General features: G+C 37.5%; 1 protein-coding gene across 8 annotated transcripts in view; it reads left to right on the forward strand.

The window, feature by feature from the left end:
* nhsl1b (NHS-like 1b) overlaps positions 1-23,016 on the forward strand; it is a 109,565-nt gene that overhangs the window by 66,451 nt on the left and 20,098 nt on the right. For 2 of the 8 annotated variants that reach the window (XM_067383985.1, XM_067383987.1), the window contains exon 1: positions 22,356-22,549. The exons of the other annotated variants lie outside the window; for them this stretch is intronic. In XM_067383985.1, coding sequence (XP_067240086.1) covers positions 22,495-22,549 — 55 coding nt within the window. In that variant the 5' untranslated portion in view covers positions 22,356-22,494. Of the gene's footprint in view, positions 1-22,355; positions 22,550-23,016 lie in introns of those variants that run through there. 8 annotated transcript variants of the gene reach the window in all.

Below are 23,016 nucleotides of genomic sequence, written 5' to 3' on the forward strand. Positions count from 1 at the left end.
GGAAATTATTTATTTTTAAAGAAGTTATGTCTCTGTTTTAAGAAGGAATATGGGTTTGGTAGCTGTTTTTATAAGGATCTTGTTTTATGTGCAATTTAGACTAACTAAATCTGGTATGGATATGTAATTAAGTTGAACGCTAGCTCTGTGTTTGACGTTTAACTTAAAGCCAATAGACATCAACCTGTTTCTGTGTTGGCAGAAGTGCTTGTGCTTTTGCATTTAGGCTTAATTACCTGTAACATGAGGGCATTTGTGTGACTGTGTGTGTGTTTGATAATCTGGGTTAAGAGATTAACCCGAGATGAACAAGAGAAGCCAAACAAACTGACCAAAACGCTGGTGGGACAAAGAGGATGATGCTTCCAGAGAGGTGGAGAGATCAGCAATAACTTCACAACTGTGGTCTCTCGCAGAACCCTATATCAGATCCCAAAAACTGTCTGAACACATGAAGATTTCTGTGTTAACAGCTTGAGATGTTTAGTTTATTTATTTATTTTTTTGTAATATTATTTATTATTATTTATTTATTGTATTTTTTATTTTATTTTATATTGTATTATATATTATTTTAATAAGTAATACTTTACAGTAATGTTCCATTTGTTAACAGTAGTTAACTACTTAACATGAGCTAACAAAGAAAAATACTTCTAAAGCATTTATTAATTTTAATATTAATTTAATAATACATCATTAGAACCAAAAATTGTAATGTTAATATTATTGAAAGATTAGAGCAAACATGAACTAACAATGAACAGTTGTATTTTTATTAACTAATGTTCACAAATAACAACATATAAGAAAGTTGCAAAAAATTTTGTCAACCTTGATATAGTTTTAATTAAAAAACATTTGAAACTTTCAAAATTGTGAGTTCCAGATGTTAATGAAATTATAGAGTAGCAGAGAGTGGGGTTTTTTTTCATGGTGGTTTTGGATATGCAACCCTGTGTGTAATCTGACACCCTGCGGATTGCGGCTTTTGTTTGCGCAAATCAATTCAATTCAAGCAGACCGAAAGAAAAGAGTGCGGAGAGGAGGAGAGGGGTTTGTCTTCTGGAGATCCACTGAGAGTCCCTCGTGTGCTACAAAGAACAAGCCCCGCCCACTGCCTCCCTCCCCCTCCCAGGATTTAAGACAGGAGGACAGGGGACAGACCTGATGTTGGCGGATGAAGGGGTTGGGTGAGAGGGAGGGGGTCAAATCTAGGACCGCCCCCAGAACAGCACCGGGCCTGAGGATCCTTCAGCATGCTGACATATGCTAAGCAACTCTCTATCGTGCATGTAGTGGACTGCTGCTTCCAAGAGCGGGATGCCAACCTTTGCACCTGCAAGATGGGCAACACTCCACCCTCACAGCTCCAGTCTTCAGCCCTGGATCTGGCCCAAACCCCTGGAACCAGGAGCGATTGTGGCATCAGACGCAGACTGCTGGCTTCGAAGGTCCATCAGAGACCCGAATCACTGTGGACCCCTAAACCAATGCTAAGAGTGGAGGGCAAAGGATCAAAAGGGGACACACTCACACGCTCTCAGTCCTGTTACAAGAGGAACTCTGTGTCTTGCTTTCCCTGTGAGTATGCGGAAATGTTTATATGGTTTTGAATGTTGTAATAGGTTGGCTTACTGTCATTCTAGTGAATTTAGTAGCTTGCATGGATAATTTGAATGGAAACGTCCAAATAACATTCAGATGACAACTTGACAACACTAAATATGTGTTGAAATGGTTATTTAAAAGTTCATCCACAAATAATGTATGACTTTCTTTCTTCTGTGGAACATAAAAGAAGGTATTCTGAGAAATGTATCAGTGTTTATTTCTATTCATATAATGGAAGTCAGTGGTAACCAACATTTTTTGGTTACCAACATTCTTCAAAATAACTTTTTGTTCCTGCTGATTAAAGAAAGTCTTACAGGTTTGTAACAAAATGAGGGTGAGTAAATAATGACAAATTTTTCATTTTTGGGTGAACTGTTCTTTAATTAAACTGATTAGGCAGCACATTTACTGAACTTTTAGAAGTCTTTGCAAACACCATTTACGTTGCTTTTAGCGGCTGTGCTTGCTTGTGTCAGAACATGCCGCGTTCGCTGTCATCATCTTTGGTGTGACTTCTTTTGTCTGAGGCGTTCAAACCAATCGCCGCACAGATTGTTCTGTTAAGACTTTGTGACCTTTGACCTTTAGAGATGTGACTGAACCTCTTTGGCTTGACCCCTTGGGGCCCCTTCCCTTCCTGTCCTTAATAAGGTTAGCTTCATTCACTCAGTATCATGCAGAAGGCCATTTATTGATCTTTCATAGCATCACACATATGGACGGTTGACCGTTCATGATATATGCGATCAATGAGCAACTCTAAAGGTTATAGTATGAAGTGTGCCGAAAAAGTCAAGTGCAAAAGGTGAGAGGGTTGATGGATGGGGATGTATTTATGGTGTAGCATTAAACACGGGCTGTTTAAGCTCATTTCGAACAGTCTTTAATCATGCAGAGTGTTAAGTTGTCTAGATAGGCACTTTAAACGTATGTTAGCATGAATTGATTATCTATAATGAGTCATATCAGAGGCTCAGATACAGTAGAATGATAAGAAACAGAAGAGAACTGACCCAGCTGCCCATGGGAACCCATGATAATAGGAAACAGCTGACTGTTCTTTCCTGATTCTGATGGAGGGGACAGAACTGACCCAGATACAGTGTCCCCATCACCTCACTGAGTCAATTATTATCTGATGAAACCAGTGGAGGGGAGAAAACAGACCAGAGAGGTGAAGAGGGGAACAATGAATGAGTGTGAAAGGGCTTCAGATTGAAGGAGGAGGAGAAGGTGTGATATAAAAGATGGAGATGTTTTATAATGCAGGTGATAAGAAGGACAAAGAGGTTTTAAATGGAGGTTTAAGACATACCGTGTGATTGATACTGTATAGAGATAAATGGATATGGTAGTGACTAGAGAAAAAGAGTAAGAACAAACCTTGAGCCATACATATTGGCTTCAACACAAGTTATGCCTGGTTTTCTGCATACTGAATGATAATACAATAAAATCCTATAGACTCACATTAAAGTTGCAATGAAACAGTAGTGACAGATCTTTTCTTAAGTACTGTGAGATACATCCAAGTGTAACAGATAACAGATGTATTGGTTGTTGATTGATTTTTGAGATGTGAGCATTGCACTCAAAAGTGGAGCCAGATGAACGCGAGCTTGCAATCGCGGGTTTAAGCAGACTAAATGATTGGAGAAGTCCTGCATACGTCAGAGAAGCCTGTCATTTTCATATTTTTATTAAACATAAGGTCAAAACATTCTTTAAAAATTAAACATTTCATTTTTTTAAAAATGATTTAACAAATATATATTAAAAAATATACATATAATTTTTACATATTTACGGAATGGGCTTTTGTGGCTTGATTGATTCTTCTCAAGAAATGTGCTTAGTGTCTAGAGTTTAATTTTAAAGTTGACCTGGGCTGCTCTAGTGTAATTGTAGAGCCAATGGTCTCTGCCCTCTCACGCTGGTCTGAGCTAATGTATTGTGACAGCTCAAGATGCTCCATAGATCAGCTCTGCTTTGTGTTTAGCACACTACTGTCATGCCCTGCTGAATTAACAGTCTTGGTATATACTTTGAGTGTAAACTCACATATTCTCTCTTTCCTGTCTTGCTTTTCTTTTCTCATTAATTTTTCTTTTTTTTTTTTTCTTTTCTGAATCTTGTATTGTTCTGTGACACTTGTCATGGATGAAGTAGGGTTACAGTATTAGACACTGAGCAGGTGTTTCACAGATCTCTGCTAAGCCGAGCTCAAGCATTGTGGCCAGTGGTTGGTCAATTCCTCTGTATATCCTCTCAGGGGACTGACAGAAACTGGCAGGAGCAGGCACTGAATAATGAGACATGTTTAAAGAAATTCATTTCTCAAGGGAGTTGGAAATTGGAGCCAAAATGCATTGGCGGCAGAAGCGATGAGAAAATCATAGAAGATTGTTACTCTGGAGAATCTGAGATGTAGAAACTGATGTAGAAAGTCAGAGCAAAATACTGTCCATAAAGTGATACAGAGTAGGGTTGGGTGATAAAACGATAACGATAATTATCACAATATAATTTTTCTCGATACAATTATAACAAACGTTTGATAAATGTTCAATATAATGTTTATGCACCAAAAGCGGAGTGAAATAAGTGCTACTTATTTGAACCGCTCCACACTATTTATCCGCTTGGCTTAAATGAATTTGCGAGCTTATTAGAGCAAATGCATGTGTTTACTCAGTGATCTGTCTCGATCACATGACCACTAAACAGCGCTGTAAGATCCAGTGAGAATCACTTGAATTCAACGAAGAGCAAGAATGTCTCTGTGATTTAAGTTACTTTAAACCAGATGAATGATCCAGATAGAAGACTTTTCAATCTATAAATCACCATCATTTACCTTGGATTTAATGTAGTAACATTAACTGGTCAGCCCACATTGCATAGTGGCCCACTGGGAAAAGTCCTGGTACTCTAGATGGCCAGTCTGCCCCTGAACTGCACCATGGTATTATAGCAGAAATGTGGTATAATCATATCTAATTTTATCATATTATTAATGTAGACATGTATAGACCTTATGTAGCCCTGCCCCTTTTCAGCGCAGCGCTCGTCGCGTTCTGTCTTCCGGTTTGTACTTCCACAGCATTGAATGTAAGATTCCGGATTTATGAATGCACTGCTCTTTACGGTCTACTGACATTTTTATATGACATCCACTTCAAACATTACAATGCTCATGATAACTTTTGTTAACTCTACAATAAGTAAATCCACTTCACCGTCTATTTACTCTTCAACAGCAATGCAATGGGCAATATTGCCCAGCCCTATTACAGTGTTATCTAGATAGAGAATCTAGGCCACCAATTCAATATTATAGTCATCATCTTGTTCCTAGAGGATGATTATGATGGTGAATGGTACCTATCCAGCATTTGTCCGAAGCTAAGCATTGTCCAAACCAAGAGCATGTATTGGCATTATTAGCTTGCTCATCCTGGCCCCAGCGGCCATCTCAGGGCAGATACAAGAAAACCGACTGCCCTGATGACCATCAGACCCCTGCTTAAGGAAGGCAAAATTATTTTGGTTTGTTACTATTGTTTGCAGAGGTCCTTGTATCCTTAATCTCAGTGAGGGATTGTGGGTAGCCTTAGCCCCTTGCTGTGAATTGTGAATACAAAAGGCTTCATCTTTACCCTGCCTAACTAACTCTTACAGTTCAGTCCCGCAGCATGACAAAAGCACTTTGTTAACCGTCGAATCCCCTCAGGCATGCACACATAACCCCTGCTGATGGCAGAACAGGGACAAAAGAAACCTCATTGCTTATGTTACCATTCCTTAAAGACAGGTGGATTCTCTTACTCCTTTCCTCTTTCCATCTCCCTCTCTTTCTGTCCCATTCCCTTTCTCCTTTTCTGTCTTCCTCCCAGCCCCCACCTCCTTCATCATATGTTTCCCTCCCTCATTAAGAATAGGGGGTTGAGCTACTCAACTGTAAAGAAGTGTCACTCTGTGTGAGGTCAGTGTCCTGATTCCTGTGTTTTTTGAGGTGGACTGAGAGCTGTCAATCATTGTGGAGGGCTGCTGCTTTTGTTTTTTGTTGGAGTTTCTTAATTGTTTGTGGTACTCGCATACTTAGGCTTACAACAAACTCTAACCCTAAGTATTAAATAGTGTGTTGTCTGTTTCTATGAATGAAACCTTAAATTTGCCATCGAACGTTTTTTTACAAGATGTAATATAAATCTAAGGTGTCCCCTGAATGTGTCTGTGAAGTTTCAGCTCAAAATACCCCATAGATTTTTTTTAATTAATTTTTTTAACTGCCTATTTTGGGGCATCATTAAATATGAGCCGATTTATGCTGTGCGGCCCCTTTAAATCTCGTGCTCTCCGCCCACGGAGCTCGCGCTTGCCTTAAACAGTGCATAAACAAAGTTCACACAGCTAATATAACCCTCAAATGGATCTTTACAAAGTGTTCGTCATGCATACTGCATGTATGCGTCGAATTATGTGAGTATTGTATTTATTTGGATGTTTACATTTGAATCTGAATTAATTTGAGGCTGTGATTTATAAAGAATGAAGTTGTGTTTATGAATTATACAGACTGCAAGTGTTTAAAAATGAAAATAGCGACGGCTCTTGTCTCCGTGAATACAGTAAGAAACGATGGTAACTTTAACCACATTTAACAGTACATTGGCAACATGCTAACGAAACATTTAGAAAGACAATTTACAAATATCACTAAAAATATCATGAAATCATGGATCATGTCAGTTATTATCACTCCATCTGCCATTTTTCGCTGTTGTTATTGCTTGCTTACCTAGTCTGACGATTCAGCTGTGCACATCCAGACGTTAATACTGGCTGCCCTTGTCTAATGCCTTTCATAATGTTGGGAACATGGGCTGGCATATACAAATATTGGGGGCATACACCCTGACTGTTACGTAACAGTCGGTATTATGTTGAGATTCGCCTGTTCTTCTGAGGTTTTTTTAAACAAATGAGATTTATATAAGAATGAGGAAACAATGGAGTTTGAGACTCACTGTATGTCATTTCCATGTATTGAACTCTTGTTATTTAACTATGCCAAGATAAATTACATTTTTCATTCGAGGGCACCTTTAAATTGTTGAGGTGAGATATTTTTTTAACCAATCATACTCATGATGTTCATACATTGAACAATAAACAGGGCAAACCGACAGGAAACCTCTAACAATTAAGAAACATCTATGTAGTCATATGGGTATCACTTCAATAGCCTTATAAATAGGCTAATAAATAAATTGTAGCCAGGTAATTGTGGGACCCCACATTATTAATACTAGATTGTTAAACACAAGTAAAATAAGATGTATCCTGGGCGCACATGCATTTTGTGTATTCATTATTAGTTATATTTGAAAATGTATTTGTAAATATTTTCCTATTTAAAAAAAAAAAAGAAATCAGCGTCATAAGATAACTTCTAAAAAAAAAAAAGATTTACATTGAAAACTATGAAATAGGGCAGGCTCTTTTGACTTAGCAACCATCTTCAAAAACCCTAGGAACATCCAGAAGACCCTAGCTACTGCATAGCAACACCCCAGTGACCACTCACATACACCTGTGGTTGCTTCAATATGTCAGTTCAGTCATGAATGAATCTTAAATCTAAATGTTTTAGTGGTCTATTCATCACAGGCCATGCACATGCACTGCATCTGTAATGGGTCCTAATTAACTTTAGAGAGCATCTTCATGAGTCTCTTTGTATTGTGTCTTGGTTGATGGTGACATGAGGTCACTACTGCCATGTTGAGACTGAAATCTAATGGCGTGTGTGTGTTTGTGTGCGAGATTTAAAAATGGCTCATTCCTGCTCTGCATAAACTTCTGTCACATCAGTGCCTCTCAATCATGATAAGAAGAGGTCTAATTGAGTCTTTCGGGCTTGTTTGGTTTACTTTAGGTACTAATTGGGCCTGCTGTTCCATCATGGAAGCTGTAATTAAGTTTTGGTTGGCGCATTAATCGCTTTAGGGGATTGAGGGTTAGGACTATTTTTATTTAGTGCTGGACATCAGGTGTTTGAGGAGTAGAAAGGAGGAGAAGAGACAAATAATGGATTAGGAGTTGAAGTGATTTCCAGGCTTAGAAAAATCTTAAAAAGTGATTGAAAATGTATTGATCAAAATGTGTGGCCAGTACTGTTATCTTACATTTGTTGATCACGTTTTTATGCCTTACATACCTTAACATTGTTGTTAATTCAAAATCATTGTATTAAAACTGACTGATTTGTTGTCATATTAAAAAGATCTGTTAGATCTGTTTGAAAATATATTCAAAAAATCAGTAATGTTTTGCAGCATACATAATTTTTCCAGCAAATGTGTATGAATTTATAGCTTGTATGGAGTTACATTGCAGCCATATCATTATTAGCTTTTATTGCAAATGAAAAACTGAATAAATTTTTGTAAATGTAATTTTTACTATTTTTACACAGTTTACTCTTTCATTCCCTCATTCCCTCCTCACATAAATCGAGGGAACTAATAAATCATGCGCACGATTTAGCCTACTGTTTTTTCCAGCATGTCATATGTGGCGCTCCTGATCAGTGCTGTGGTTTTGTCCACAGATACAAACACTGAGCCACACTGTTGTATCCATCTCTACTAGTATCTTATTTCAGGTCTGATACAGTTTCAGTCATCTCACAGCACACTACAGTACATTTCCTCTGTGAGCGGTGTGTCAGGTAATTAGGTTACAGGTCATCTCTAAGCAGAGGGCTCAGATCCTGAGCGTGAGGTCTGACAGGCGTCACATGTATTGATTGGTCCCTGAAAGCCGTGTGTCTTAAAGAGTTGTGCTAAATGACATTAGACGAAAGGTCAACAGGGGTTAAAAGGCGGGGTCAGGCTACTTTCACCTGACATTAGAGATCATTTAAGTGAATTATTTTTGAGAATTTATACTGTGAATGCCAAGCCAGCCACCCTGGCCATGGAAAAAATCCCTGTTCTTTAGCATTTAATTATCTGATTTAGTTTCAATTCTTCACTTTTCAATTTCTTTCAGCATAGGTCAGGTTGTATTACAGTAACCAGTCTCCAATTTATATGTCATGTGTTGAAGACACACACACCTCAGAAACAGGATTTGGACGCAGCAGGTGTTTGTGATCTCGAAGCAGACAGGTGAATCAACAGCAGCTGATTTAGCTTGAGCTCAATCTTTAACTGAGTCTCATTAACTGTGATAAATGGGTCTTCCAGCTGACCAACATTTTATTCATCTGTCCACATAAAAGCTCCTTGGCTTTCTTCATACTGCGCACAAATCAGATTTGTTTCTTAAATGTTATCTTTAGGACTGATTGTTGGAAGTGATGAAATCAGGTTTGTTAAGGCAGTGTAGACAATATCTGATATATACATCAGTTGCTGTCATCTGTGACAAATGTTTTAGTCCAATCTTGATGTTGCAAAGACTTTTGATTGTTTTTACACTGGAATGCTAGAAAATCTCTATAGGGTGGAATTACTGAATGCGAGTCTAAATGATACAGTTCATAACAGCCTCTCTAAATCATTTGGCTCTGAACTCAGTTGAGGGAGAGAGTTGTGGTCCTGTAATGATGAAGAATAGGGAGGAGAGATTTCCACCATTCCATCACTGTCCAGACTTAGAACTCTGTGGCTCCTCAGAGACTTGTTATGAAATAAAAGTTGAATGAAGAGAATTTGAATAGAAGGATTTAGGCAGTGAGTATCAAAGATATGGACAGAAGATGGGATTCTACTTGTTCACTATTAAATGTTGCTCCCTTAATGCTACATGCAGTGCGAATTCACAAGTATTGTTCTGATATGCCGAGCATGAAATGAACACGGAGTGACTGCTCTGGAAACTTGATTTACAGAAATGAGCCATTTAAAGGACAGTGAACCTCTTGTAACCACTAGATGGCGCTGATTATACAGTGTTTTACAGCCATAAATGAGTCCTCTTGACACCTCTGCCAATGGAAAGGCTTATTGCAAACGTTTTAAATGTAATATTAAATTTAATAGTTACACTGTCATTAGTAACATTGTGCAACATATATTATAACATATATTACACTGTACTGTATTCAGTGTTATTTTATTATTTATTTATATAATAAATCAGTGTTTATTAATATTTTGAATTAGCTTTTATTCTTATATTTTCAGTTTTCACTTTCATTTTAGTAATTTTATTATGTCCTATATTTGTCCTATAGCTTTATTTTTTAAATTTTTTTAATTGTTTTTTTATTTATTTTTAGTAATTTTAGAGCTTCATAAATTTGTTCAGTTTTCATTTATTTGTCAACATTTCTACTTTTTTTTTTGTTGAAGTTTTTCATTTGATATTTATATTTTATTTTGTTTCAGCTTTATTTTAATAGCTGAAAACATTTTAGTAGTTTTAGTTAATAATAACAGCACTGATTGTACTATATTGTATGTTGCTCTCTGCTGTTTTTCCCCCCGTGTTTTGAATTCCTGTACTTTCATAATATGTACCGAATTCAATGATGAAATTCTCAACTGTTGATTTATTATGTTTTGTAGGTATCCAGCTCTGTGTACTATAAATACTTTGACTGACATAACTATTCTGCATTGTTGGCATTGTCCTTTGGCCTGTGTGTTCTTTGACGTATGATATACTAATAACAATAAAAACATAAATGCCTGAGCCCACTGCTGAGATTGTCCAGTGTCACCTGCCTCAAAATAATTCTCATAAATAGATCAACCTACAAACTAACAATAATAAAAAAACATTGCTATTTGCACTCTGTGCTGCAAAGAAGTACACCTATTTGGACACAGAGAATTTCCTTTGTCGTTAAAGAGAAATATGTGGGCCCTGTCAAAGTTAATCCCAGAGGCATCTTAAAGTTCAATATTTGATCAGTGAATTACCCAGACTCCTTTGGGAGTCCTCAGAGGGAGAGGCACGTTATCAAAGTGGTCTTAGGATCTATATGAGATGAACTCTCTTTTTTCATTTCTGGTGCTTCATCATATTGATAGGACACTGGAGAGGAGGAGGGGGAGATTTGAGTGATTTTGAACCCCTGCTTCCATTTTTTTTTCCATAATTCAGAGAGAGGACAGGTTTGTGGGATAGGATTACTGGATATACAAACCCCCTTTACACAACCCCTCACCCTTGAGCTTGCACTTGAGGGTATATTTGCCACTTAAGGAAATGAGTCTTTCCAAATCCAGGTGTCCTCAAAGATGCCTATTTGAATATTTTCTCTGCTTCAAGATGGCTAAATTATAGCCTTGTCAGTAAAATAGTGTAAAGGATAATTATGTATAATTAAGTACTATGTGTTTTAATGTGGGTTTAATCTGCAGCGCTATCATGGCAGCTGTCACGTGTGTCTTACTTATTAAAAGCCTGTTAATTTGCACATCCCCACGCTCATGCTTCCATTAAGAGTCTCTATGGACTGATCCGGTTATCTCTTTTCCTGTTTTCCTCTATATAGATATGTTTCTACCTATGTGTGTGTGTGTGTGTGTGTGTGTGTGTGTGTGTGTGCTTTTGTTTATATTACATTGTGGGGACCAAATGTCCCCATGATGTAATATAAACCTGAGTTCACCTACATCGTGGGGACCAGCCAGCGGTCCCCACAATGTAAATGGGTTTATAAATCATATAGAATGAGTTTTTGTGAAAAAGTAAAAGTTTGCACAGTTTCCTGTGAGGGTTAGGTTTAGGGGTAGGGGCAGGGTAGGGGGATAGAATGTACAGTTTGTTCAGAGTAAAATGCATTGAAGTCTATGGAAAGTCCCCACAATTCACAAAAACAAACATGTGTGTGTGTGTGTGTGTTTGTAATACAGCATATTTACGCTCGGAATCTCTCATGTTAATGACAAAAGGGATAGATTGGTGTCCCGTTGGTACGTCCTGGCATCGTCACATCCTGTTTCCACAGCAACAGTGACTCAATGTTCTCCCTGAGGCTGACGTCTCAGTGGAAATCTGACTAAAACAATGTTGCAAATCTCTCACATGGTTGCATTTTACTAATTGGCTGTTAATTCCTCATTTTCTCACAGCTTGTTAATTTTTGCAAAGTTTTATCGGTTTGAAGTGTCCTATAAGAGCTCTGTTACTCCTAACAAATTCCTTTTGTTGTTCATCAAACCCGGGGTTTGTCCAGAATCTGATGAAGTTTGACTTCCGGATACAGACTGTGTCTTAATCATGCACTATTTCTCTCCATCGAGCACCGGTTCCTGCCTATACTGGCAAATATGGGTCAGTTTGCTCCAGTACATTGGAATCAGACATATTTACCCCCCATCCCCAGAGATCCCATCCCCCCCCACCCCCCACACACACAAACACACACCATTATTACGAGCTCTATGGGAACTCTAGCTCCATGCTGCTTATTGTCTCCTAATCAGGCCTAGACATTCTGCAGCTCATAGATTGCTTTTGATGCTGTTCGATTTTGCCTCACCTTTTACGGTCAATGTTGATCACCTGAGCAACACTTGCTGGGTTGGATGAGCATTGGCCATGGTGGAGCAAAGTGGGTTAAATTTCACCTTCTCCATTACATTAAAGGGTTAGATCATCCAAAAATTTATTTTATTAATTACTCACCCTCATGATGTTCCTTACCTGTAAGACGTTTGTTCATCTTCAGAACAAAAATTAAGATATTTTTCATGAAATCCGTGAGCTTTTTGGTTCCGATAGACTGCAACGTTATTACCATTTTCAAGGCCCAGAAAGGTAGTAAAGAAATTTTTTAAATATTCCTACATCAGATCGCCGGCTCAGTGTTGGTCGATGCTGTTCATGTGAGCACCATGACGCAAGCGTGAATTATATCGACTGCAATATTGACTGAAATTTTATCATGATCACTTTTTGACTATATCTCCCAGCCCTTTTGAAAACTCAAGGTGCCCTTTTATTCTTAAATATACACTACCATTCAAAAGTTTGGGGTCAGTAAGATTTTTTGATACTTTTATTCAGCAAGGATGTGTTAAATGGTTCAAAAGCGGCAGTGAATACATTTATAATTTATATTCTTACAAAAGATTTCTATAAATGCTGTTCTTTTGAACTTTTTATTAATCAAAGAAATCTAAAAATTCAACAACAAAAAAATATTGGGGGGAAAAAAAATTCAATTATTAAGCAGCACAACTTTTCAGTATTGATCATAAGAAATGTTTCTTAAACATCACCCCTAAACTTTTGAACAGTAGTATATCATAGTATATAAGTGACAAATTATGTTTTGTAGTTTGTGTTTGTATTGGTGCTGATTGGTCTGAATGCTTCTATCCAATGAAATGAAGAGTAATTAGTATAATTAGTACAATTATAATGCACACTGATTAATCACATGATACTCCTGTAAAATTTAAATCACGATCAGTCAGACTCTTTAATCTCAAAGAATAGTCTTTAATCTTTAATATGTTATTGAATTTGTCCCATATATCAAAGCAAAAATCACATGTGCATTTGCAGGACGGTCTTTGTCTCAATAATTAATCTAAACAGGACTAGACAGAACACACAACTTGTCCATCCTGATGAATTCAATGAGCTGCATTAGAGGTTGGTCCTATGCTGAGACAAGCACACAGTCTTTGAAATCGTATTGACATACTATCCCCATGACCTTTTACAGCCAGCATGTGCACCTATTGCATTTAATGCACAAAGGGCTTGAAACAAAGACTGCTTTCCAATTATTTGTCCTCTTGCTAAAATCCATAATGCAGAAGACTTTGAATGTGCGTGTGCATGTCTGGTGTGTCCTGAGACACCCCAATGTGTGTGAGGTTCACTTGTTTCCATGCATTCTGCCTCATCTAATTCTCTGTGCTCTGTACATTGGGGAAACAGAGAGCTTTGTGTGCTTTGGCAGGTCATTGCAATGGAACATCTTCAGCTGATGAGGTGCCATGAGACTAGTGCTCAAACTGAAGCTTTTCTTCAGTAATGACTCCCCTCAGACAGCTGCTGTACATGGGGTCCACAGGCAAACATGTTTATGCATTTGGCAGATGTTTTTAAGCATGCATTCCAAGTATGCATTTTTTATTAGTATGTGTGGTCCCAAGGAGTCAAACCCATGTTCTACCAGTTGAGCTCCAGGAACCCCAAAACATATACACTACTATTCAAGTAGTCAGTAAGACCTCAAACTATATCTATCTATCTAATTTTATATATATATATATATATATATATATATATATATATATATATATATATATATATATATATATATATATATATATATATTAAGCGGCACGAATGTTTTAACGTGTAATAATAAGAAATGTTTCTTGAGCATTAAATCAGCATATTAGAATGATTTCTGAAGGATCATGTGACACTGAAGGCTAGAGTAATAGAATAATGGCTAATGAAAATGCTGCTTTGCCATCACAGGAATAAATTACATTTTAAAATATATGTAAATAGAAAACATTTATTTGAAATTGTAATAATATTTCATAATATTACTGTTTTGCAGCCTTTAATTGATTTATTATTTGCAGCCTTGGTGAGCATGAGACTTTTCAAAAGCATTAAAAAAATCTTACTGACCCTAAACTTTTGAATGGTAGAGTATATCATACATGTTAAATTGAGACAAAGGAGTCAAATTATTCAAGCTTAATAGTATTGAAAAAGAAAGGCACAATCAATTTTAGTCAGCCCTTAAATCTCCCCACAAAACAGACAGAATTACTGCTCTCAACATGTCCGAACAAAACTGCCTCAGTTTCCAAACAAACGGCTCTAACGGCTCTAACTCCTCAGAGAGAAACTCGCTGAAAAGACTTTGTGTGAGGGGGACACATTAACAGCTAACCGCCTGGTGTCCTGTAGAAAAGGCAACTTGCTGGCCATTGCTTGCCTGTTTGTGTGCAGAAAACAGACTGTTGTTGGTCTTATTTATAGCCAGCCAAGAAAACAGAAACAGAGGCCAAATATGACTGTTCCTGGGGTGCAGGAAGCTGAATGGACATTAGTGAAAGCATCCACACAACAATAGAACTACATTCGGTTATTATTAGTTAGCATTGCAAGTGCAATTTTTTTTTTTTTCTCTGATAAAATCGTTTCCTCTTTCACAGATTATTATTATATTCAGATTGAACTGTAAGCAAGTCGTTTTATGGTAGTAAAATGTATTTATTAGTTTGTTTGTTTATTTATTCTTGTTTTTTAAATTATTGATTATACTTTTTTCTTTTCCTTTTTTTTTACTTATTTTATCTAAAGATTCATGTAAGCTCTTTCCTCAGAGAGACACTTGTAAAGCTGGGGGAAGAAAATTGCACTTCTGCAGGAGTTTCTCAGAAGGAGTTTCACCACATTAACTAGTGATCTGAATACATTTTCAGTGATTTTTAATTCATAAAGAAGCCGACTCATTAACAGCAACAACTAATGCTTTCCCCTCCTTTTTGATCTTTTCCCTTTGAATGATCTTTTATTGCATCTCTCTTTCATGCTCAGCTTTTCTGTGTTCTCACCAAGGTGTGGCTTTCTGAACGACTCCACTTCAAAGGGAATCATTTTACTTTCCTTCATCCATCTCTGGTTATTCTCAGAAATGTATTCATTCTGATGCCGTTTGTAGTCTATTGAAGGTTCTCCTCCCTCAGTTATCTTGTACGTTATGTGTGCTGTGTTCAGTCTAGCTTTAACCATTAGACGTTGACGATACAATTGCGGGGAATGCCTTCACTGAGAGGCCCAAGCCTATTATTCAACACAATGCCTGACATTTTATACACACACACACATACTCTCATGCAGACACGCTACGGCCAGACATGGCTTGAGTCTCCTTTTCAGGACACAACACAATACGTCACTACTCCTGCGTGAACACGCTGACTTGAGGTAACTTCATGCGGGATCAGTGGAGTGCTAAGCGCTCGAGTCCTCTGTCTGGGTGTTTTCTGTCATCTTAGCAGACCATTGCTCTGTTAACGAGCCTTATCTGCAAATCAAACCAAATGCTAATAAGCCCAGGCCTGATTTCAAACGCTTTCCAACCCTGCAGCCTTTTATTGCCTTTCTTTCAGAACCAAGTAGGCGATGTTTGTTTTTATGCAGATTTCCTCTTGTCTCATGTGTGGCAGTAGACGGTTGATAAGTGTTTTACAGCTACTGTGTCTCATAGTGAGGGATTGAGTGATTTGTTATGGGTAAATACAAAGTGTTTGGGGTCTGAAGCAAAGGCAGAGTTACACAGAATTTGTGTGTGTGTGTGTGTGTGTGTGTGTGTGTGTGTGTGTGTGTGTGTGTGTGTGTGTGTGTGTGTGTGTGTGTGTGTGTGTGTGTGTGTGTGTGTGTGTGTGTGTGTATATGTGTACTTGTTTTTGTGAAATATCAGGACATAAATGTGTATAATGACATGGGTATGACATGGGTATTACAAAAAAAGGTGAAATATGAGGACATTCAGCATGTCCCCACTTTTCAAAAGGCTTATAAATCACACAGAATGAGTTTTTGTGAGACAGTTTCCTGTGATGGTTAGGTTTAGGGTTAGGGGTAGTGTAGGGGGATAGTAAATACGGTTTGTACAGTATAAAAACCATTATGTCTATGGAATGTCCCCACATTTCACAAAAACAAACATGTGTGTGTGTGTGTGTGTGTGTGTGTGTGTGTGCTTTTGTTTATATTACATTGTGGGGACCAAATGTCCCCATGATGTAATATAAACCTGAGTTCACCTACATCGTGGGGACCAGCCAGCGGTCCCCACAATGTAAATGGGTTTATAAATCATATAGAATGAGTTTTTGTGAAAAAGTAAAAGTTTGCACAGTTTCCTGTGAGGGTTAGGTTTAGGGGTAGGGGCAGGGTAGGGGGATAGAATGTACAGTTTGTTCAGTGTAAAATGCATTGAAGTCTATGGAAAGTCCCCACAATTCACAAAAACAAACATGTGTGTGTGTGTGTGTGTGTGTGTGTGTGTGTGTGTGTGTGTGTGTGTGTGTGTGTGTGTGTGTGTGCGCGCATTTTACACTAACAAAAGATTCCTCTTGACTCCTCATCATCAGCTCCAGGCTTCCACTGTGACTGACTACAGAATTTTTTTTTTTTTTTTGTCTTCATAGTCATGTTCTCCTTATATTTAAATTCGGTCCCACTTTATATTAGGTGGCCTTAACTACTATGTACTTACATTTAAATGAATAATTTAATACACTGCACTTATTATGTACATATATGTTTTTACATTGTACTTATAGTTTAAAAACACCTGCATGTAATTACATCTTTAATTAATTTCTGTAATTACATTTATAATTACACTGTTGACCCATCCTTACCCCTACCCTTAAACCTACCCATACCACCAAAGCTTTCCCTAACCTTACCCGTATCCCACCTCAATAGCTGCAAATGTGTTTTGAAATTCAATATGAACCTTATAAGTACATTGTACTTATTTTGTTGTAAGTACATAGTAGTTAAGGCCACTTAATATAAAGTGGGACCTTAAATTCTTACAATTTTAAAGTACTTTATAGATGTGGTTATTTTACATAATATTTTGCCAAAGTATTAATACAAATAGTAAATCATTTCATAGTAAACATTTTATAATACAGTATGCAATAAAATAAAACAGGAAAAATTAAAAACAGTAAAACTGCCAGGAATGGTAATAAATAATATATTTTTTAATTATTTACATTTTAAATTAAATTTTCATATAATAAATAGTAAATAAACCTATATACCATATATAATAAACTAAAAATTGAAAGAAAAATATGGCATTAAATGCGAGTTAGCATTTTAGGACTTCCGGTTCCAACGCCGTAAAGTCTATGGGTTTTTTGAATGGGTTTTTGCTAAATCGCCTGAAATAAGGTCTGTGTTTAACAAAGCCCCTAAATACTTTCACGTTTTGATCTATGACATAAAACACACCAGTTATAACCCGCCTTTGATTTTTTTAAACTTTTACTGTGTCTTCAAATCGGCGGTTGCTAACAAATTGCTAAAAGGGACTACTTCCTTTGGCTGGGACTTTAGATGTCATCATTAAAAACGGGACATTTGGACAGCATTTCTCATGAAAAAGTGGATAAGTATTCATACACAGCGCAGATCATAATCAGCGAGCATGTTTTTAAATAAAGTTGTTTTTTAAATACAGTTTGAGGAAGCTTGGTGGTGACGACGTTGATCTGCGACCATGGTGTGCTGTAGTCCGTTTATAGCCTACTGTTAGCCTTTTATATCTGCCGACTTTATTTAGGCTTCAAAATCTATAAATGTTGTGTTAACTTGTAAAGATTATCTTGATAGACAAAACGTGTAAGTGTCATAACCCTCTGTTAAACACAGAGCTTATTTTCTGCGATTTTCCAAAAGTCTATGGGAAAACTGCATAGGCTTTCAACCGAGGGAACCCGTGCGCCGCTAACTTCCGGGTTGGCCTACAAAAACGCGTCATCCCTGGGGCACTCTATTATTCTAGGGAGCAGATATACACAGACAGCTAGTAAATATGGCCATCAGTGTTGTGATCTGAGCATGTGCAGCTCAGTGTGTAGTTTCTCTAGCTCTTTTCTTTGCCCAGTGATTGCTGAAGTTGCTGGTCAGTCATTAAAACAAGGTAGACAAAGTTATAAATGTGAGAAACTAATGTGTTGTAACTGTTTGTCTTAATTAGTCTCTTGAGTGTTGTTTGATTGCTTGTTAAAGGTGTGTGAGAAAGTGGCCCTGTGTCATTAAGGCTGACCTTGAAAAAAGAAAACAATCTTTTGTATCTTTTCTAACCTGCAATTATCTGTGGATTTATGTGCATGTGCTCTTGTGCTTAATCTCTAACTTCTTTGATGCTGCAGTGTCATTAATTCTGTTTTCCTCAAAGTTCGAAGGATTTGTTATCACGCCATGACACTTATTTATGGATCAAATACAGTTTCAACCTAGCAAAAACTGAAGACCTCGACATTCTCTCCTCACTCCACATTGCCTAACTGCAGATTGAAAATGCAGAATATTTGTATTAGTTTTAGCAGAGTATCAGTGACAGCTGTGTTTGTGTTCAGAATGTGAGAGCTGACCTCAGTAAACTGAACAAACACTCTGAACAGGTTCAGTGCTGGCTGAAGGTCTCTTCGTACCTGCCACACACCCTGTTTCTCTTTTTCTAGGATAAATCAGACAAATGCTTTTAAGATCAGTCCAACAAACCCACAGGATAGGCTTTGAGGGAAAAAAGAGGAAAAATCAATAGGGATTACGTTAATAAGCACCAAAAGCAATGGCAGGCGAGTGAATGGCAAATGGGGAAGGATAGAAGTTTATGAGAGGACAGAGAAACTGAGAGAAGGGCAAGATAAGAGAGGAACAGTGTTGGGGTTAATGCATTACAATTAACACAAGTTACATAATCAGATTACTTTTTCTTGTAACTAGTAAAGTAACGCATTGCTTTTAAATTTACAACAAAATATCTTAGTTACTTTTTCAAACAAATAATGGAATTAACTGTCACCTCTCCAGTCCCCGTGTTGAGATAAATTGGGAGTAAGATGCAGTGGTGTTGTGTTCGCTGTGTAAACATTAAGGTTATTGTAGTTCTAGTCTAAATGTGAGAAAACATTTACTCATCTCACTTGCACAAAAACAGATTCAGTATTCCACAAAATGAATAAAAACTGTGAAATGCAAACTTTGAGTATTACGCACACCTACTTTATGTACTATACACAAATATACTTTATGTATTTAATCTCACTTTTATTGGTTTACACATTAACCAATGTCTGTGCTGCTGACCTTTGATGATCCAATTTAGCTATACCAATAAGCAAAAATGACTTAAGTTAAACATTACATTTTTGTTTGTTTGTTTGTTTGTTTTGTTTTATTGCGGAAGTAAGAGTGTTGAACTTTTTTCACCTGGTTTATTTGAGCTGCACCCTCTACTGTCCAGGTGTGAATTTGCATTTCCTTCAGCCTGAGGATTTTTTAGGGAGTAACGCAATATTGTAATGCATTAAGCCGCGGTCACACTAAACTTTGAACGTGCAAAATTTCTTCGGATGCTGATATGACGTCACGGTCTACAGCGTCTTTTTTATAAACACGAATTCACCATATAACTTAAAGTAATACATTCAAAATGTAAAAATATAGAAACTACTCGACTTTACTGCAAAAATATCATTCTTTTAATTCAGCCAAGAGGTCATGCCTTGACAAATCAATCTTCTACTGGTCGCACGTGTTCACGTGATGCGAATTTGCAGGTCAGAGTTCACCAAACTTGAACTTTGGAACGCAGCAAAATGCAATATTTTCCGCACGAGCTTGCGTTTCCGGTCTGACGCATTCGCTTGAATGGAAGTCAATGGAACGAAAAGTGCAGTGTGACCGCACCTTTACTTTTAAAAGTAACCCTCAATACTGAAGATGAGTATTAAAATAAATTAAAGTCTAAAGTCATCTTTTTTAGCTTGAAAATAAAGTTGAATTGACATTAATATGAATGTCATTAGTCAAATCACATATTTGATTCGTGACCTAAAACAGTACTTAACTTTTGTTTTAAATTTGTAAAAAAAAAAAAAAAAAAAAAGAAAGAAAAATCCTAAAAATTTAGATTTATGTTCAGGTTTACATAAGTCAACATTTTTTTTAATACAAAGTTGAATTGAAAATTAATGTAATTTCACAAGTTTGCATATTTGATTAATAGCATAAAATAGTGCTGAACCCAGAATGCTAATTTATTTTGAATCATTATTTTTGTTTTAAAATTTTCCAAAATATTAAAACTTTAGGTTTATGTCAAGGTTTAAATAAATAATAAAAGATTTTCGATGTGCTCTCACACTTTTGAACCTCACTGTATGATAGTCTATTTTGAGTTTTCTCATGTGATGATTTCCACCTTTCACAATTGCGGGAAATGGTTTGAGAAAGCATACGTGTGTGCGTGTGAAGGGGGAGGGATAAAACAGCTCCATTACACATACAACACATAATGTGGGTGAGTGTGGATCTGTTGGATGCAGAGAGCCCAGACCAAGTGTGAAAAGTGTGAGAAATACAAGCACTCTGATTGGCTGTTCATCAACTTCACCCTGGAATCTCATGAATAGATTTCTTACACTTGGCGTACGTGCTTCACGCCTGAATGCGGGAAATAAACTTTTGTGCAACTGTCATACATTTGCCATTTCTCTTAAAGTGACTAGCCATGAGGTATATCACACATTACGCATACATAAACACACACACACACAGACAGTCTGTGAAATGACTGTAATCCTGCAGCGACAGACCGAGATGTTGAGCCGTCTGTTATGTGAGAACAGAACAATAGCGTGTTAATTACTGCAGCCGCCATCAGCTACATAATCCTGATACTGTACACGTGCCAGACAGCATGGAAACAGCGAGTCTGGAATACACACAAATGCACGTGCAGAGAGAATAGGCTCGAGAGGAAGAGGCCGGATATGGGCAGTATGCAGAGAAAAGCCTCACTGTGTGAATTTGGCAGTGAGTAAAAGAGAGCAGCACACACATGTTTCCTCTTTCAGATTCACTTGTTACACATAAAAACATTTTAACATCCAAATATAAGTGAGTAAAGATCAAGAAAGGCCTAGAAGTATGAGTTTGGCTTGCTGTGGGGGTGATTGGGATATTTTAGGGGGGAGGGGTGTTCAATGCATTACCTCCTCTAGTTCAGTAATCATTTGCAACCCCATTCAGGTCCAAATTCACCCACCCTTCATCCCCCCTTCCATTCAGATCCCTCTACACCCCCTCCTAATGAAAAGAATCAGGGTCATGGTGGGTGTGTGGGTGTGTGTGTGTGTGTAGACAATGAGGCAGATTGTGTGTGTGTGATCTATATTCCAGTAGTCTAGATTCAGTGGCTATGTGCTAACACGGCAAGCCGGCTTATCAGTGGGAGACCCGCTCCTTCTGTCCTCCAGCGAAGACTGAGACTGATGCGCACATATGTCAATGACGAATGTATAAACACACATGCCTGGTTGTGTGACAGATGAAAGCAAGCATCAAGTGAGAATTTTATTGCTCAGAGGTTCTTCTTTTTAGAGCTCTGATGACTTATCTAAGTTCCCATGTATGCTTTTAAGTATCAGATGTTTCTGCTAAAATGTCTTAGGAGAAATGAAAATGAACATATTCAAGACTTTTGACGGGGACTTGTTGTCTTACCTATTTGTTTATGTATTAGAGTAGAAACAAAAACGTTGGGATCTTAGCATTTGAGACTATTGAGATATCTTTGACTCTGGAGACACAAAGCGTCTTTTTCATAGAAAAAAAAAATCAGAAATTTTAGCAAAACTCAATTTCGGCTAATTGTGGCCTAGGAGAAACAATTGAGAGATTAAAGAGATCCCATTTGCGATTTCTGTTTCCTATGAGCTTGTATTAGGGAAGAAGCAGGGCGGATACTTCGGATGAGCTGATCATACAGGAGAACTCCTTGGTAACCAAAGCACAGATGAACAGAGGGGCATATACTACACCCCTCCCTCCAAGCCCCAGGGAGTGAGTGTATGTGTGTGTGTGTGTGTGTGTGTGTGTGTGTAAGGGAGGAGGAGGTGTTTCCCAGGGTTGGGTTGAGGGTGTGTGTATGTGTAGGAGGGGCTCATTGTGGAGGCGATAAGCGTTGATCAAATGGGGAGAGGCACATACTGACTTGTTGGCAAAAGGACACAGGCTTGTCGGCACACTACTCGTCCAGCGCTCCCGTGTACTGGGAGGCCGTGACAATTCTACACAGGGTCCACCTGCCTCGCACACTCTGGAATAATGGTGTTCATCGGGACTTCACTCAAGTCGGTCATAAAATACTTCAAACGGAAGGGTGAGAATTCTTTGGCCACGTTTTTTTCAGTGCTGATGGAGATCAGACGGGTTTCTAGTTGGTTTTCTGAACTTGTTTAAATAACTGTGCGATTTATTAATCTCTCAGCTAGTGGTTTATTTGAATTTTTAGGGATTTCATCGAATGTGTCAGATTGTGTGTAGGTCTTAAGTTACAGGTGTTTAAGATCAGAGTTCACATAGAGCTGTAAATCTGTATTTCAACATGGACAGATGAGTCACTTCCTGTACACTTAATAGACAAACCTGTTAACACCTTGATGCTGCTTATGATGACCAGAGAATGACTTTGTTATGCACAAAAGTGGTCGTATGCATGTTTTTTTATGTCTACACTATTTTCAAATGTTTACATTAGATATGCATTGCACGGTATAGTAGTACTTTATTAGTTATCATTTTTTTGTTATAATTTTAAAATCTCTATTGGTCGACATTTAATGTGCA

Source organism: Chanodichthys erythropterus, chromosome 4 (assembly GCF_024489055.1).
Source record: "Chanodichthys erythropterus isolate Z2021 chromosome 4, ASM2448905v1, whole genome shotgun sequence".
NCBI lineage: Eukaryota > Metazoa > Chordata > Actinopteri > Cypriniformes > Xenocyprididae > Chanodichthys > Chanodichthys erythropterus.